Consider the following 18,125-nt stretch of genomic DNA (forward strand, 5'->3'; position numbering starts at 1 on the left):
AGGAACAATCAAGGGCTTGAATATTTTACTCACCTTGTGTTTGTACTGCAAAGACTTTATCATTGTGTTATTTGGGTTTTCTCAGTTATCCAAACTCCATTAGTAATTGCAGCCTCCTCTAAAGATGTGGACTCCAAATTCAATTCCAGAAGAAGGAACATTTTGAAACCATGAGCAAATAAAGAAGAAAAAATAAATGACACTTCTCTTTCAGTATGACTATCTACTTGATAGCAAAGATTCAGAAAGACATGCTAATTACTAAATAATTTGCAGTTAGTTGTTAGTCAATATTTGTCTTTCAGGAGAAGTATAGTAGTATTTACTGTGTGGCTACTGATAACATACCTAATTTAATGGCACAGTTTCAATGAATTGTGATGTCTACATTGTCCTTCATCTACATTACTTTTTGCAATTGGTATGCAACCTTTCTCAGCCATAGAGGCAGCCTTGTCATTCATTGGTGTTGTGAAGAAGCATAAATAATCACTACGTGACATTCTGACACAAGGGTTTATTTAGTGATGTTTGCATTCTGACATTGACAGAATATGTGAGGACATTTCATCAACAGCAACTCCAGCCTCACAGAATGCAAAAAAAGAATATGCACGTTACTGAGAACTGGGACTGGGCTCTGACCGCACCCCCCCCCCCCCCCCCCCCGCTTTTACATCTTTCTTCTTTCTCTCCCCTTTTCTAATTGTTACATCTTTAGTCTTTGATTTTATTAAAAAGAACTCACTGAAAGAACTTTCCACAGGTATAGAAAATCATTACATGATTTGGTCATTTCACAGCATGTTTTTTTTTTTTTCTTTTTTAATCTCGATGCAAAATGAAACTTGATGCGAAACAAAAACAATACTGATATGTAAATGTTGAACAGCAAGCATCTTCTTTATGTTATGTGCAGAAGAGTGCTAACACCCATCCACTCTCTCGAACAGAGAAATTCGCTAATTTAAAAAAAAAAAAAATGTCAATCATCTCAGTTCTGTTTGGAGAATAGGCTTTCCAATTAATAAAGTGAGGCAAGGAAAAAGAGTGGCTGTAGAGAATCATTACATTTAATTGTTACCCCAATTTCTAGAGCCGTGGTATTATTATCTGTGGGTTCATAATAAATAGGTCAAAGCTCCCTATAAATGAATTAGATATAATTTTTACTTTCTAAAGTTTTACATTCAGATCAGTTTCAAACAATTGCTACTTACTCAACTGAAAATTTGAATTGCTTTAAGCACCTACTTTGTAAGCTGGAGGAGGGAACCACATGACCAGGAAGTGGAGAGTTTAATGCACTCCTACTCCACCCCTAAACTAATCCCCAGGGCCTCCTCCATTATCTCATGGGCAACAGGAAGCTTATCTGTGGGCTACTGGGTAATCACTAACGTGGGTGAGTTTACATTGTCATTTTACTGGGTGAACTCCAAGCAGTTATTTTTCCCGGAAGGTAAAGCTAAATAAAAAATTGTGAGAGTTTTCCCGGAGTAAACACTGGGAGGAAATCTAGAAATAAACATGTATAAAAATGATATCCTAGTTTCTAGTGCTTATCGTTTTTATTTCAGTAATTTCTTCACCCCACCCTCACCACATAATCGTATAATGGAAAGCAAATGGCCAGGTCTGCCCATCCTAGCTTGGCCATCTGCCAGTGTGGCCAGTTTTGCCAGTGCTCTTCCATTGGTTTATCGGTCATCTTTGTGAGAATTTTAATTTTTGTGCTCTTTCATCTTTTTCTTTCTTCTTCCCTTTCTTTCTTCCTCCCTCCCTTTCTTTTTACCTTTTTAAATTCAGGACAGAATGATATCTAGTAGTGAAGAGAGATGGTAAAGACAGACTTCCTACAACTCGTATCTGCATCCACAGAAAGCAATAGAAACATTATCCATAAAAAAAACTTAAAAAATTTCTGAGGCCCCATATTCTTCCATTTAGAAATCAGAGGCCCCATATTCTTCCATTCATGTTCATTATTTATGATTGTAATTGGAAGGATTGGATTAAACTGCAGTCAAGCCACCTTGTGTCCTGCTTTGCCCATGTGCTTTTCCAATGAGGGGAAGAGCCTCCCGTACCTTGGATTTAGATCCACACGTGTTGGACTCCAGTGATGTGAGAGTCCAGGGGAGCATGGGTCATTAATCCCTAGTGTCTCTCTGTTGCCAAAGGATGAAGGCTCTCGGGAGTGGGGAGGGAAGGGAAGAGGATGTCCGTGTGTGACCTTTCCCAGGGAAGCTCCTCTACTAATAAGCAGGAGTTCACACAGATCAAGGTTTCTCAATCCTGTCATAATCACTAAGGGACCTTTTAAAAAAATACTGATGCCTGGGTTTTATACCCACAGAATCTGATATAATGATCTGGGTGGAGTCCCAAGGCAAATCTAATGCATAGCTAGAAACTATAAACAGGGCAATCTGATTTCAGAAAATTCTATTCATCCTTCTTCCTTCCTTTCTAGCCTGGGTTACATATTGTGAAATGTTTGAGTTCTCTTCACCATCCCTTTGTCATCATGGTTTTTGTGCCCTTTCCTTTATTTTCCTATCCTATCCTGTGGCCCAACTGCTCCATTACTCCTGACTCTCCCTTTCCTTCATGCAGTCTTAATACTGCCTCAGTACTGGAGGATTCTAAAAGGTATATATGTTTTTCTTTCAGGAGAACTATAGTAGTATTTACTGTTTTGGCTACTGATAACATATCTAATTGAATGGCACAATGTAAATGAAGTCTATTGTCTACAATTTCCTTCATCTGTGTTACCTCTCTCAAATGGAATGCAATGTTTCTGAGCCATAGAGGCAGCCTTGTCATTCATTGGTGTTGTTGAGAAGTATATATATGTATGTATATCCCTACCCTCTAGCAGACTATAATCAAAGTTAAGATCAACATGGCCATTAGCTATTACCTCTCCCACCCAAAATAAGAGACTTGTGAATTTGGTTCTACCAGATTCACGTAATTCAGACAAAACTGAAGGTTTATGCATACCTTCTCCATCAGTTGGTTAGACTATATCAGTATTTCTGGATATTTGTTTAACAAAACATTTAGAAAGACACTGATAAATTCCACCTTTCTACTCTGACTGGCAGCCACAGAGGTGTGCTGCTTGATCTCCCTTCAAGAAGAACTTGCCTTTCCGCTGGAAGCAGTGCCTGTAGCTGCTAGCCTCCAGCTACAGCGCCTTTCCCAATCTGGTGTAGCACTCAGCAGGAATCCTCTCCTTTTGGGAGTAGCCTCCAGTCAATGCCAGCTCAGTGGGTCCATTAGGATAGGGCCAACCCTGTTCAATATGGTACTATTTCAACAGTGACTTTCTGGAGCTCCCCATTGGGTTGGCTAAGACTTTATCAAATTTGCATCATAGAGCATCTGTGTACCCAATTCTGTCTCCTCCCACCTTTCCTATCATTGGTATTAGATCAGCATCACAGTCTATGGGTTCTTTCGGCTTCATCTTGTTCCTTCTCTTTTGTCTTAAGTGCGTGTTATCTCCTAAGAAAACTTTTGCCCTCCTAGCTTTGTGTAAGTATCTGCTTCCAAGATAAACTGTATTGACACAATCTGTCAATCTTTGCTAACATTTAAAAATAAAATTAAAAAATTTGCATTTTTATTTTCCCGTCTTGGAAAACAATTCCAATCTTTTCTGTATACAGCAACTCAGGAAGTTAGGGTGAAAAATCTACTCTTCCAACCCCAAAATGCTACTGGTTGCATTTTTTTTTCTTCCAGTATTTTAATCCATGTTTGTAAGGTTCTATGAAATGAGTGCAAATTATTTCTTCTCTTATTCCAATTACATTGAAATCTTTCCTCTTAGAAGTCTTGTCATTAACAAAAATCTGCAGATTTCTAAAATAAAGTCACTTGGACACAGGTAATTTAATGCTCAACAAAATGTAAGCGACTCCAGTTTAGTAGGTTTGGAAAATTCACATTAGTTGAAGCAGTATTTCCTTAAAAGATTTGTTTCTCTGAATGTTAAAGCAATCCCCTTCCTTCAGGCACTTACCATGCTGTATTCTTCTTATTGTTGTTGTTGCTGTTAATATATTTTGTTGGAATCATATTGTCCTAATTTCTGGTCTGTACATCCCTTGGCATAGTGCAAGGCACACAGTTTGTGCATGTTCAATATTAAACTAAGCAACGTTCTTGTACATATTTTGATATCTGGGACTTCATTGATGTTCTTAGGGAAGAAATCCTTAGAAATAGCACCTCGACTGACATGGATAAGGACAGGAAATTGTTATTTTTCCTTAGGGCTCTGCCAACAAACACTTGGGTCTGAGAAAACAATTATTATTATTATTTTTAGTGAACGTTGAGTTCTGGAAGGATCGTTTAAAAGTCCTTATTCTTTCATAAACCAGAGTATTCCCATGTACAGCGCTGGAGTAAAAAGAGGATTTAAATCAGGAAAACCTTGTTAAACAAATGGCTTCCAAGTGACAATGGCGTTTTGCCTTTCTCTGAATCCTCAGGCAGAGGCCAGGGTTTGGAGCCAAGATTAAGGGCTAGATGAGTCATGCGCCATGGTATGGCAGTGCCTCTTTCCCAAGTCTGCGCAATCAAATCTCCAACTGATTTCTTCTTTTCATTTTTTTCTCCTCTTTTTGGCAAGAGAGAAAATAACTTCAGTATTCTTTTTTTAGGAGGGTTAAAAAAAAAAAAGTAACACCATTCTATTGCCAAAAATTGCATATAGAATTTCAAAGGGTGACCTCTTCCCAGATATAGCAGAACTTATGGTGGCAATGGAATGTGTCACCTTTTGAAGCATAAACACTTCAGATCCCCAGGCCTGCCCATGTCTTCATTGTACTTTGGAGAACGAGAGGATAGGACTAAAGGAATATGAAATATAATGTCATTTTCACCTGAGTATAATTAATGTCTCTGGCCATGAGACTATCCCATGGTGGGAGTCACAGTGGCAATAAATGAATGGTGAGAAGACAGACGCCAGGTATACGGAGATGTTCAAAGCCTCCCTTTTTTCACAGTTGGCCGATTAAGTAATTTTTAGAATTTGGACTTCTCAGGGGCAGGTTTTTTTTTTTTTTTCTTTTACATTAAATATACTCTTCCCTACACTGTTCAGTTACATAATAGGGTGAGTTGCATGTGCAAAGTCATGCCTTTTTAGTATTAAGACACAAAATCATATCCTTCATTTTTGAAGTTCTAGTTATTCATGATATTACCAATTTTGGACACAGAAAATAAGATATTGCCAGAGGTACTTTCTGGGAAGATTAAGTATCTAGCTTGTTTTTAATCCAGTTTGTTGTTAAATATAGCTTTGGCTTCCCTTCCCCCTTCCCCGCCCCCCCAAGAACTATATGGTAGTCTGTTTGTAATCTATCACTCTATCTTTAAATGTGAGACTCCAAATGATCGTGTATTCCATAGTCATATTTTCCAGATTTTTCTGGCTTTGTGGCCTTGGCTAAAATTGTGAGCCTCTCCTTCCTTTGACCCGTTCTGTTTACAGCATTTCTACTTCAGTTCATCAGACAGCACCTGATTAGGTGGCCTTCTGTCATCTATTCCCCACACATCCCGCCTGGCCTCAGCACAGTGGGGCTGGCTGCCCTCCAGAACGTCATCATGGAAGCAGCTGTCCTGACAGGGGAAGAAGAGTTTGGTTCATCTTTAAACATTTTCAAGGAGTTGGCCTCAATGTCACAAACAGGTTAAAGGCTCAGTCACATTTAAAGTGTGACATGATGGGCTCCTGAAAAATATGTAACTTATCAGGCAGTACTTACTGTTTCTCTAAGAGAGTAAGGACCTTGAAAATGGCAGAAATGGGCACGTTTTGGAATCCCTACTCTACCGTCGTTCTAGCTACATAAATACAAACTATGAAGTTCCAAGCACATTGACTGACACATTAAAGTGGGCTAAGCAAATTTTAGTTCTCTCTAAAATTTTATTAATTATTTACCATGAGCAAGGAAAAACTGGAGACCTGGAGTACTGGGTGTATCAAAATATTAAGAGGTGGACACTCTGTTCTTGCCATTTTATAGAGGAAATTTTGGTGAATTTGGAACTCAAATTCCAAATTTGAGACGAGATAGATTACTGTTACTGGCAGAATAAAATACAGCTTCATGGAGGAAGTGGCACTTGAAGTAAAAGCTGAAGAAATCCATCCATTCCCTACACACTAGTGATGCTGATTTGGACTCTACAGGGATAGAAAAATGGATACTTATGTGACAAGAATGTAGTTGAGCAAATGAAGTTAACATAGAGTATGTTTGGGGAACTGCTAAGAGTCGAGGTTGGCTGGAGCAGAGCCCACACCAAAGGGAAGGTAGGAGATAATTTTGAAAAGACAGAGTAGGCCATATTTTGGAGGACCTTTGATCTCAATCTATAGGAGAAGCATGACATAGTGGAAGAAGACCCTGGCTGTGAAGCAGGAATCCTACACTCCTTTCTAGGCATCTGGTAGGGGATAGCAAAGTACCCAGATTCTGGAGTGGAATAAAGGATTCCACTCATGAACTCTGTGACATTGAGCAACTTATTTTCTCTTTATAGCTTCAATTTGCTTCTTTGTTAAAGGAGAGGATTAGACTAGACCATGTCTCTTGAAGTATAAAGTTATTTGTTTATAAATTTGGTTGTTGGAAAATGGCAAAGGTTTTTCATAGAGAAGTGTTTTTTGAAAAGTGAGAATGCATAAAAGTTTGGAAATGAAATAGTCAGAGAACTCTTTGGTTTCCATTCCACTGCTACGCTTATGGTTCTAAGGACATAGATCTGGTAACACTCTCTAGGACAGTTTGAAGGAGTAAAAGACTGAAGGCAAGAAAATCATTTGATTTGGGGCTTAAAATGAAATGGGGATTTGAAGAAAGTAGTGTTTCGTAAAGAGAGGGGAGATCATGAGAGTTATTGCAGCAGTAAAATCAAAGGGATTTGGCAGCTCATTGAATATCAGTTCCAAAGCTAACAAGCACAGAACCTATTACTTTTTAAAAATGGACACATTCTTTTAATTAAGTCATATAATTGATTTAGCGATGACTTTTAGTTCTGTATTACTCAGAGTTTCAATGTATGTGGAGTTTGTAGTGATGCAGATTGGTACATATTGTTGATCCAACAAATATTTTGGTGGTCGTAGTATGCGACCGGTGGTGTCCTGGGTGTCGGGGACATAGCAGTGAACAAGACAGACAGAATTCTTGCTCCTATAGAGTTTACATGCCAGGACCGCGATGGAGCAGGGAGAGAAACAGACAACCGAAGAAGACAGTGGCTGGGAGAATACAAACAAGTAAAATGAAGATGAACCAAGCTGGTGTGATGGGGGTACCTGAGAGGTAGCCAAGATCTCCCTGAGGAGGATACATTCAGGCTGAAAGCTGAATGACTGAAGGATCCAGCAACATGGAACAGCAGGGCAAGAACACTCCAGGAGGAGGGAACAGACAGGGCAAAGGTGCAAGCATGGGGATTGTACCCTTGTGGGTTTCAGGAGTTGAAGGTGTCAGCCTGGCAAGGGCATAGAGTCTTAGGGAGAGAGTAGTCAGAAGTGAGAAAAGAATATATGTGTTAGTAACAGCATGGGGCCAACCCCCAAAACTCATTCCTAAACTCTTGGCCTTGTTGCAACTTTATAACCCAGTATCTAAGATCCTTCACAGCAAGCATAGTTTATTTTTTTTCATACCAACATTGGGAAAATGTTAACACCCCCAGTTTTTCCAGAGCAGAAGATTGAGTCTCAGTGATGTTTAGCTACTTGCTCAAGGTCACACAGTTTGTAAATGGCAAGGCCAGGATTCAAATCAGGTCTTATGATTGCAGACCCACAGCAGTTTCCACGTCCCACAGTGTCACTGTCCCTTCTTATGTAATCCTAAAGAATAACAGAGTTACTGACCTCTTATCAGGGAGCCTGCAGGAGAACACTCTGTAACTCGGGATAGATGACAAATGACAGTGAAAGACCAAAGGACAATGAGAGTCCTCTACTTATGGCTGACGAGGTGCAAGGCTTACCAGCACTAGGGTTTAGGGCTAGAGGTAGAAGGGAGTACCTATTGGCAGAGAACTGGTCGAATGGTTATGTACTAATTTTCATTTGCATGGGAGTCTTACAGCATCCCTTTGCTTTTATAAACCATGATTTGATGATTTTCCAACAAAATCAATTTTATGTATCTGGGCTGAATAGAATATGTCATAAGATGTAATGACATTTTAAAACAAACATGAAATGTGGTGAATAACATGGGCTCTATATTAACTATTTCCTCACTTTGCCTCTCCGTTAAGTTAACTGCCAGGCCTGGCGCTTTACAATCCGGCTTTCTTCCCTCCATTACAGCCACACGTTAACTGTAGACATACTAAGCAAGCATTTCTAATAGAGCCATTTTCAGGGAGGACTGTGAGTCGTCCTACTAGTGTCTCCCTACCTTTCTGTTCCCGTCCTAAGGCCCCCTCTGCTACTTGCAACTCTGAGTTCTGAACATGCTTGTCGTGAAGCCAGTTGGGTTCTCTGTTTATGGTGCGTCTCCAAATCCACGCATCGGTTTAAATGAGCGTCCTAGTTACAGCGACTATTGTTACTTCTTCGAGAGTGCAGCATTTGCCGCTGGCTGGGGGCTTTTGGACTTGATGCGGGATGGGGGTGGGGGCGAGGAAGGAGAGTTGGCTGGCGTTTGGGAGCGGATTTGGTTGCTCCTCATTGGAGGGGTTCGCTTTTTCCTGAGCTGTCAGACACTGCGGGCTCAACTGAGGCGCGGAGGTGCAATTCAGGCTGGTGGAACAGCGGGGGAAGGCAGGGACAGGCGGGGCTAGCGCGGCTCTGCAGCTGATCACACGCACCGGCGCATACACCGCTCTCCCGCCGCCCCTGCTCGCGCCTTGCATTTTCCACCCGGAGCCACCGAGGCGCGGACAGGGAGAGAGGGACCGAGGAGGGGAGAGGCAAAGGAAGGCACCGTGAAGCAGAAGAAAAGCCGAAGCGGCGCTCGTATTTAACCTGAAAGTCTGACCAGCAGCTCGAGGCTCGAACCCCTTACGGCAGCACCGCCGTCGCCTGCTAAGAGAGCACAGCGCCAAGGAACCCTCAAGTCCCGCGCCCAAGTCAGTCCGTGCGGGCGCTCCAGGATCCTGCTGGTGGGGGCAGCGTGGTGCCCTCAGGGAGGTGCGGAGCTTGGGGGACCTGCATCGGTGCCCACCGTGGTACACCAGGAAAAGTGGGGGCGAGGAAAACAGCCGTGAGCGCCGAGCGCGAGGCCAGGCTGCCGCTGCCGCCCGCTGCGCCGCCTCCTGCCCCCTCCCGGTGGGTGAGTGCTCGGGTTTCGCGCACCGCCGCGTCTCGGCTGTGCGCGGGGGCGGCCTGGGGGCCTTTGAGAGTCCGTCGGAGGGCCCTGGGGGCGCCCGCGGAAACTCTGCGGCCCGCGGACGCCAGGCGGGAGAGTCTCTGGAGTCCGGAGCGGGGGACTCAGAGCCCGGAGGGCGTGGGTGGGGGGTGTTGCACCAGTGCCCGGCAGACATGCCTCTGGGCGGGATTTTGGCCAAAAGATAGGAGGCGGGAGTGCCGGGCGGGGGGGAGCCGGGAGCTGTTCCGGGGGGCGGGCGATCGGGTAGCGGCGGGGAGGGGGGGAGGGTCTGGTCCGAGCAGGTAGCGCAGTTTCGGCAGCCTGGCGAGTTGGCAGGTGGGGTGGGACTCGCCGGTCAACTCATTAATTTTAAAAGTCAGTTTGGGAGTGCTGCCGCAGAGGAGGGCTGTGGCAAGGCAAGAGGTGGCCCGGGATGCCGATGGTGGGGGAAAAAAAGAGAAGCCTCGAAAACCTTGGAGGCAAAATTGCGCTTGGGTTCCTGGTCCCTGCATCCCTCCTGCCTTGAGTGCGCGAGAACACTTTTTTTGTTTTAAGACTCAGCTTGGAGAGAAAGCCTCTGTCCCAGGGGAGGAGAGGAGTCCGCAGGGGGCAGAGAGCGCAGCTCCCGGCCGGGTGCGCCCCCCACCCCTGGCGCGCTCGCTTTTGTCCCCCCATTCTCCCCCGCCCCCACCTCCTCATTGGTGCTGGTTTGCAGCGCTCGGCCCCTGCGCCTTCGCTTCGCGTTTGAATCTGGCTCGCCCCTCCGTATTATGTCTGCACTCCGAAGGAAATTTGGGGACGATTACCAGGTAGTGACCACCTCGTCCAGCGGGTCGGGCTTGCAGCCCCAGGGGCCGGGCCAGGGCCCGCAGCAGCAGCTTGTGCCCAAGAAGAAGCGGCAGCGGTTCGTGGACAAGAACGGCCGGTGCAATGTGCAGCACGGCAACCTGGGCAGCGAGACGAGCCGCTACCTCTCGGACCTCTTCACCACCCTGGTGGACCTCAAGTGGCGCTGGAACCTCTTCATCTTCATCCTCACCTACACCGTGGCCTGGCTCTTCATGGCGTCCATGTGGTGGGTGATCGCCTACACTCGGGGCGACCTGAACAAAGCCCACGTCGGCAACTACACGCCCTGCGTGGCCAATGTCTACAACTTCCCCTCCGCCTTCCTCTTCTTCATCGAGACCGAGGCTACCATCGGCTATGGCTACCGCTACATCACCGACAAGTGCCCCGAGGGCATCATCCTCTTCCTCTTCCAGTCCATTCTGGGCTCCATCGTGGACGCCTTCCTCATCGGCTGCATGTTCATCAAGATGTCCCAGCCCAAGAAGCGCGCGGAGACCCTGATGTTTAGCGAGCACGCGGTGATCTCCATGAGGGACGGAAAACTCACGCTCATGTTCCGGGTGGGCAACCTGCGCAACAGCCACATGGTCTCCGCGCAGATCCGCTGTAAGCTGCTCAAAGTAAGTGTTATCCGCCCCTTCTCACCAGGCTCCCGCCAACCCTCAAAGGCGGAGATTGGCTCACCTGAGAACTATGCCCAGACTTTTAGTCTAACCTATCACACAGGTAAACCTCCTAGAGGGCGCGGGGTGGGGGAAAGGCAAGAGGTGGAGGGTTGGGCAATGAGAGCACAGCTGACTTCTGTTCCTTTGCCATTCACTCTCGTGCTCTTACTTATATTAATAATTCGGATGTGTCTTTATCACTTTCTGGATTAGTAGCACTTACGCAGTGGTGTTGGCTCCTGGAGCCTTGAGCTAGAGTGCCTTGTTCTCCCTACCCTTACCGCTGCGCTCTTTAAAGAGTTTTTGATTTGTTGTCAATACACTACTCCACCAATCTTGAGGTACTAAAACCGAGCAGCTTTTATTTTGAAGAAATCGGTTTTGAACTTGCCTTAACTTTCACTTAAGGCTTTTCTTTACTTTTTCTTCTTTTTCCTCCTAAGAGTATTAGCAGGTGGATTATTTCTTTAGGCTAACATTAACTCTGTGGTCATCTTTTTAACAAGTGCAGTGACCTCAGAAGTAGTTAATAATGTGGAAGAAACAACACTTGGTCCTTTTATATTTTTATTTTTACTAAATATTTTCCTGGAGTAGTAGTATTCTGTGAAAACTTGAGTGCTTTTCCTGTAGAGCGTCTCCTTAATTTTATTCTTAGTTGCCCGTTTCTGTGAAACCTTTGTCAATTACAGATTTCACTTGAAGCTTTTCAGCATCCATTAAAGAAAATTGCTTCTTACCATCAGTAGTGTAAATGCTAGAACAGATTGCACATGGAGTGTTTATTAAAGCAAAGTCCATCTAGTCCTTAGAGGGCACCAGTACAAACGAGAAGCCCACCCTAATCACTCACTCAGTTAGAGCCTGGGAATGAGGAATAAAAAGCTCAGTTCTCTCTCCATGTGTCATTTAATTCAACAATTTTTTTTTTCCAATTCAACTTTTTGAGGTATTTGCCTTAGGTAGTTTTCAAATGTTCATAAATTGAAAAAGATGACTTCAAATAAAATCTTTAAAAAGTTGTCTAAGATTGCATAGAGAACCATAGCCAGATTCAGAACTTAGCATTAATAAAATGAAATCTGGTAAATCTTTAAGTTGAAATTTTGCCTTTGAAATTTCAATTCCACCCTGCAAGTGTATTGTTTTAAACAGCCTCAACTTACATTGTAGTTAAAAGTGCTTTTAAAAAGTTTGGCTCTTGTGTCATTTTCATTATTTATAAGATCTTAACCCTAATTACTTTTCATCATGTTGCTCAGTAAAGTGTTAGAGTTAACTTAGCTCAGTTGTCCAGTCAGTCCACATCATTACATGTATTTACTATGCCATGGACAGTAACAAATACTAACTTCTGCACAGATTAGTGGCAAACTTTCAACTTTGTTTTGATGTGTCTATTCATTAAGATAACTGAATCAATCATTTGAAATCATGTTCTTTGCATTAGCTCCAGTGAACTGCATACTTTTGTATAACTTAGCATGTTGTATTAAAGTGAGTTGTGTGGATTAGGCTCAGCAGTTGTGTTGCAGACGTGTTTATTGCAGTGATGTTATTTGCATGTGCCTGTTTGTATGAATAGATCAAGATGTATAATCTCTTTAGGTAAGCTACCTGGAAGACAGGAAAACCTCGTTCATATAGTGCAAACTTCTCTGTCAAGGAATTCATGTTTATGTGACACTTTGAGAGTCTTACTGAAGAATAGTTTGCCATGTTGATTGGATATTAGAAATATAAAATTAGGCTTTAAAGGTCACTTATTGCTGTTCTCTAGTTTTTCAAATATATAAAATCATTTATTAAAACAAGTGTCTTTGGAGGCAACATATTTTAGATGTTTCTAGGCTTTATGAAATTTTAACAAAGCGAGAATAATTAGAATTAATCTACGTATCAGTTTTTTGTTGTTGTTTGTGTGTGTGTGTTTTGTTTTGTTTTGTTTTGTTTTTATAAAGGTACAATGAATCTGAAGTATCCAGTCTAATAGTGGTTCAGGACACTGGTAATTTTTACGCAAAGGTCATGTACCACATATACCTTAAGGAGTGTCCTGATTAAAAATAATAATAATAAAAAATGTATGGCATTGGCAAATTTGGATCAGGGTGCTATATTAACACAAGGTGATAAAACAACATCTGTTTAAATTAATATACCTAATATTCTTATAAAATTCTTATGATTTTCTAGAAGAGATCAGTGTTAGAAGTAAAAATAATTGACATGTGGTGTCAGTTTATACTTCAACAAAATTTTGGTGAAATGTCCTGCTTTCTGTGATGTGGGTTGGTCAGCTCTTTAGCCAGCCAATTAGTGTAGTTTGTTTGAGTTGATTTTTCCTGTAGCCATGGTAATTAAAATGAATTCTCATATTTCTTGTCAGTTCCTTAGACTTCATTAAAAAGGAGTCCTGTTTTATTAGGGAACTAATAACATTCAACAAAATTAGAGGGGAGATTTGCCCTTAATAAGTTACTCTCATTTTCTCTTAGGGACTGAGATGAAGTGACCTAAGACAGCCAACTATATTTTGAAAGAGGAGCTGTACCATAATCTTCAAGTAATAACTAAAATGCTTTGATATCAGTCTTATGCAGTCTTCTTGTTAAATATTATTACACATATTTAGCTTCCTCTTTTAACCCCTGTGTGACATTTTAAATATAAGATGTATTTTTTTGATACAGAGAAATTTGGAATCTTAAGGCAACAAAAAACATAATCATCAATGATAATTCTAGTCTGTGTTCTTTCTATTATCTAATTTAATTTATATTTTTCTATTGTTTCCTTATTTTTTAATAAAAACTTATTTTTCAGTATTAGTATTATTTAATGACTGTAAAGTAATTTCTGTTTTTGGGAAGACAGTAAGAACATGGATATGTCTTTCTTATCCTTGCTACTATGAATTTTACATGCATACTTTTTAATTTTCTAAGTTTTGATTAAAGTTCTTTTTTTTTTTATAAAACTTCTCTGTCTTATATTAAAGCAAATTTTTTTTAAGTAATCTCTAACCCCAACATGGGGCTTGAGGTCAGGACCCTCAGATCAAGAGTCACATGCTCTATCTATTGAGCCAACCACACACCGCTATGGGAAAGCAAAATTTTATTTCAACTCTGTTCCTGTCTTTCCACCTTGCAAATACTGCAATTTATTTCGGTATTCAAATATGCATCTTCCAACTTCATGCCTGCAGTGGTTGGTTTTTTTCTCAGAAAAAAAAAGGACATATTAAATAAAAATTAAAGGATATAATTGAAAGTTATTCTTTAAAATGTATAATTTTTTTAATAAATGTAGCTACAGAAAGTTCTTTTAAAATGGATATTTTCTCTTTTCCTCTTCTTCTCTCCATATTAATGTTTTATTTGAATTTTCTTTTTTTTTTTGAATTTTCAATTTATTTTAGGTACCTTTCTTTAAAAAAAAGAAAACTACACTATAGGAACTAATACATAGCCTGCTCATGTTAAATTAATGTATCTTCCAGTTGAAAGTTTTAATAAAAATTCCTAAACTTGAGGCTGATGGCTCTAACTCTGGACCCTGTAATTTAGTGTTGGATTTAAAGGATACAGAAATCTCACTCTTTTCTATAAATCTAACACTAATAGTTGACTGCCCTTGACGTACACCTTGTTAGGGAAGATTTAAATAATATTTCTTGATACATTATTCAATAATTCACTAACTTATTATTCAGAAGCCATCATGTGTTTATTATAGGCACCCAGTCAAACTATATTTACATAAAGTAAATTTAAAAGCAATTATTATTGGATACATATTTTGAAATGTAGAAATAAGGATACATTTTTCTCACAGAAGGGTAATTGTATTTCTTCATATTGTTATTCATTGCATATAGTTATCTTTCTTTTTTTAATTTTTTAACATTTATTTATCTTTGAGAGACAGAGAGAGACAGAGTGTGAGTGGGGGGGGGGGGGGAGCAGAGAGAGAGGGAGACACAGAATCTGAATCAGGCTCTAGGCTCTGAGCTGTCAGCCCAGAGCCTGATGCTGGGCTCAAACTCACAGACCGCGAGATCATGACCTGAGCCGAAGTCAGACACTTAACCAACTGAGCCACCCAGGCGCCCCTATAATTATCTCTCTTTCCTAGGAGAGCAGCTATGCAACCCTTAACTTTCACTAATTGAAAGGTACTGGTGTGCAATCACCTTCTGATGTATCATATATATTCTTTTTGTATTACCTTTATAAATAAAATTTTCTTTCTATGGATACTCAGTTTGGATGCTGTCTAGTTTCCCCATATGAACGTGAGCAAGTTCAGATGCAATAAAAACAAAATTGTTGTTTTTAAACCAATAAGTTCTTCATCCTCTTCACATGTCCTAACCTTTTGTTAATCTTTTAACCACAATGATTTCTGGACCACATGATTGCTGATTTTTTTTCATATATTTATTATTATTTGTCTTCATTTCATACCTTGCACTGAAATGCAGTTATGTGTTTGCCTCTATGTGACTTTATTTTGTATGAGTGACTTTTTCCACCAATTGGACTTGGCCAATTTTGTTTTGATCTTGAGATAATTAGTCACCTCCTTTTAAAAAATTAAATCCACAAATGAATATCTAATAAACACTGTTCTTCTGAATATTATACAAACTATCAGTAAAAATATTCAAAAAGCCTAAGACTGAGCTCCCCAGAATTCTAGGGGCTAGATCCTATAATCGTTGATTTTTTTTTTTTTTTTTAGGTGGATTCATTATGTCTTTAAAAAGAAAGCACAGTTCCTACTTGGCCTAGCTTTGCTTTCTTCAACACAAGTACAATAATTCTCCAATAGGTACAGGACTTGTTTTGTTTTTTTTGTTTTTTTTTAAGCAGAATTCTCATTCTTTTAAAAAGTAGTAGTGATATGTTGTTTTGTTTGCTTTGTTTTGTTTTATTTTTAATATGGTTCCTGAAAAGTACAGAGTGGCTTGTACTCAGGGGAACAGTGTGAACAGAAATAAGGGACATAAAGACCCACAAATAAACAGCAGTAGGTAAGAACAAATGATAAAGAGAAGTAGGAAAAAGCATTTGGTGGATTTGAGGGTGTTTGGTGAGTAGGAGGGGAAATGTGCATGTAGGGTTACAAATTCTGTCCACAGTTATAAATTCCATAAAAGGCCCTCAAGGACTTATAAACCTGTTCCTTCCATTTGAATGGTATAAAAACCTCACACAATTTATTACAAGACAAATTCCATTCCATTCTATCAGGTACTTTCTTGTCATAAAAATAAACATATTTATGGATGATTATCTCAGCATTAAAAATTTTTATTTAAGGCTTGATGTTGGTCATATTTTTTCTACCCGAGTATTGATAGGAGTTCAAGCTTATGGAGCCAGAAGAAATGTGCAATGTAGTTATAGACAGTCCAGAAAAAATTCTAGGTCAGGTCCACACTCTCCTGTACCGGACTTGAATTTTGATCTGAGTCCCAAAACCATTGCCAGAACTGCTTCGAGTCACAGGACATTTTTGTTGCTTATTCTTGTACCTGCTTTTGGCTTATTTCCTAATTTTAGCTTGCAGATAGCACTCCGACCTCATTTTACGTTCTTTGTGTCTTCAGCATATATTCTACACACACACACAACACACACACACAACACACACACACACACACACACACTGCATGTTTTAAAGAGGAGAAATGAAATTACAGATAAAATGGCAGGAGGCTGGAGGCCAGAAGGGCTTGCTCTCTCCGTCTTAGCCTCTTTTTGTCTCTTTTCCTTTCCTAACCACTGGCCTTTTCCAGTGGGGACTTGTCGAAGGTAGTCGGGCACTGGACAAGCCTTGGAATATGATAGAGGAACATCTCATGAATCAGATGGTAGTGATTAAATGTTCTTTTCAAAATTCCCCTAGCCTCCCTCCGAGCTAGGAAAGAGTACAGTGGTTATAATTAGAACACTGTTATGGGTTGGAGAGATGGGAGAAAGGCTGCAAAGAGATTGATTGTATTGGTGCAGTGTGTTCCTGTTGAATGAATGTGGACAACTGGTCGCAAATCTCTCAGAGGAGGATGGCCAAATGTAGGTCTGCCAGGGCAGTTCTAAATGTACATCTCAGAGCTCTGTGTATGTGTGTGTGTGTGTGTGTGTGTGCACGTGTGCATGCAGTGTGTCTTTGGACATGTACTCAACAGTCTTCATCTGTAATATGAAAACTATTTGTCTATAAAGTCCATGACATTGATAGTCCCTTTCAGGCATCTGTGACTTTTGAATCTCTTCCACTTTTAGTCAGAATTTGTAATTGATTATCTTGTAGGTCTCTTTTAGACTTTATGGGAGTTCAGAGTCATTTTATATATAATTAAAATGTATATCATAAAAATACTACTTTTAAATAGCAAAATTTTTATACTGAAGGATAACTTAGAAATTATTGCTACATGTTCTACTTATAATTTTTGTACAGTAAACTTAAACTTTAAGCCTTAGATTTCTTTAATTTTTTTCTTAACTCAGAATTTGTTATAATGCAGTCAACCAGAAAGGCTTTAAAATGGCAGAAAGGTGCCTATTTTCATCCCAAAATTCCATGCAAATGAGAATAAAAGTTTTATGGAAGTCATTCTCAGGTCCTTGTGTTTTTAAACTGAGTTCTAAATTTTTGAGAATTTCAAATTTTCCATGAACTGTTTTTTTTTTTTTTTGGACCTCTTTCTCACTTTCTTATTGAATCATTTTATGATTCTAAATGATTATTTCATCAGAAAAAGTTAACCATAGTTATCAGATTTTTAGAAATTTTAACAATTTACTAATATCAATCTTAGTCTCTAGCAATTATTTTTAATTATTATTGATCCTGACTGTATTTATTTATACATTTTTATCTAGGAAATGATCATGGTTCTGCATTCCCTTTAGGATTAGGAGGTTTGTAGAGCTAAAGGAAATAATGTGGACCATAAGCAAACTGCTCTATTAATGAAGGATTTCTTCTCAAAATTCTTAAGGTGACATAGTAAAGAAAGGTTAGCTTGATTTTTATCTACAATTTTTTTGCCTGTTACAAAAATTCCTGGGTGAAATATGGTAATTGATAGCTAAATAAGAAAACTTGAAACTGATGGAATATCAATGCTACTGATTTATCATATTCTCAAGAGAGAGAGCACATTTTAATTTTATGAAGGCACATACTTAACTCTTTTCTG

General features: G+C 40.2%; 1 protein-coding gene across 2 annotated transcripts in view; it reads left to right on the plus strand.

Annotated features, from left to right (window-relative positions):
- The first annotated feature begins 10,134 nt into the window (after nucleotides 1-10,134).
- The window catches only part of KCNJ3 (potassium inwardly rectifying channel subfamily J member 3), a 149,757-nt gene continuing 141,766 nt past the window's right edge, over nucleotides 10,135-18,125 (plus strand). For both annotated transcript variants that reach the window (XM_007078497.3, XM_042997141.1), the window contains exon 1: nucleotides 10,135-10,861. In XM_007078497.3, coding sequence (XP_007078559.2) covers nucleotides 10,160-10,861 — 702 coding nt within the window. In that variant the 5' untranslated portion in view covers nucleotides 10,135-10,159. The remainder of the gene's footprint in view (nucleotides 10,862-18,125) is intronic.

The sequence above is a fragment of the Panthera tigris genome, chromosome C1 (genome assembly GCF_018350195.1).
Source record: "Panthera tigris isolate Pti1 chromosome C1, P.tigris_Pti1_mat1.1, whole genome shotgun sequence".
In the NCBI taxonomy this organism is placed as follows: Eukaryota; Metazoa; Chordata; class Mammalia; order Carnivora; family Felidae; genus Panthera; species Panthera tigris.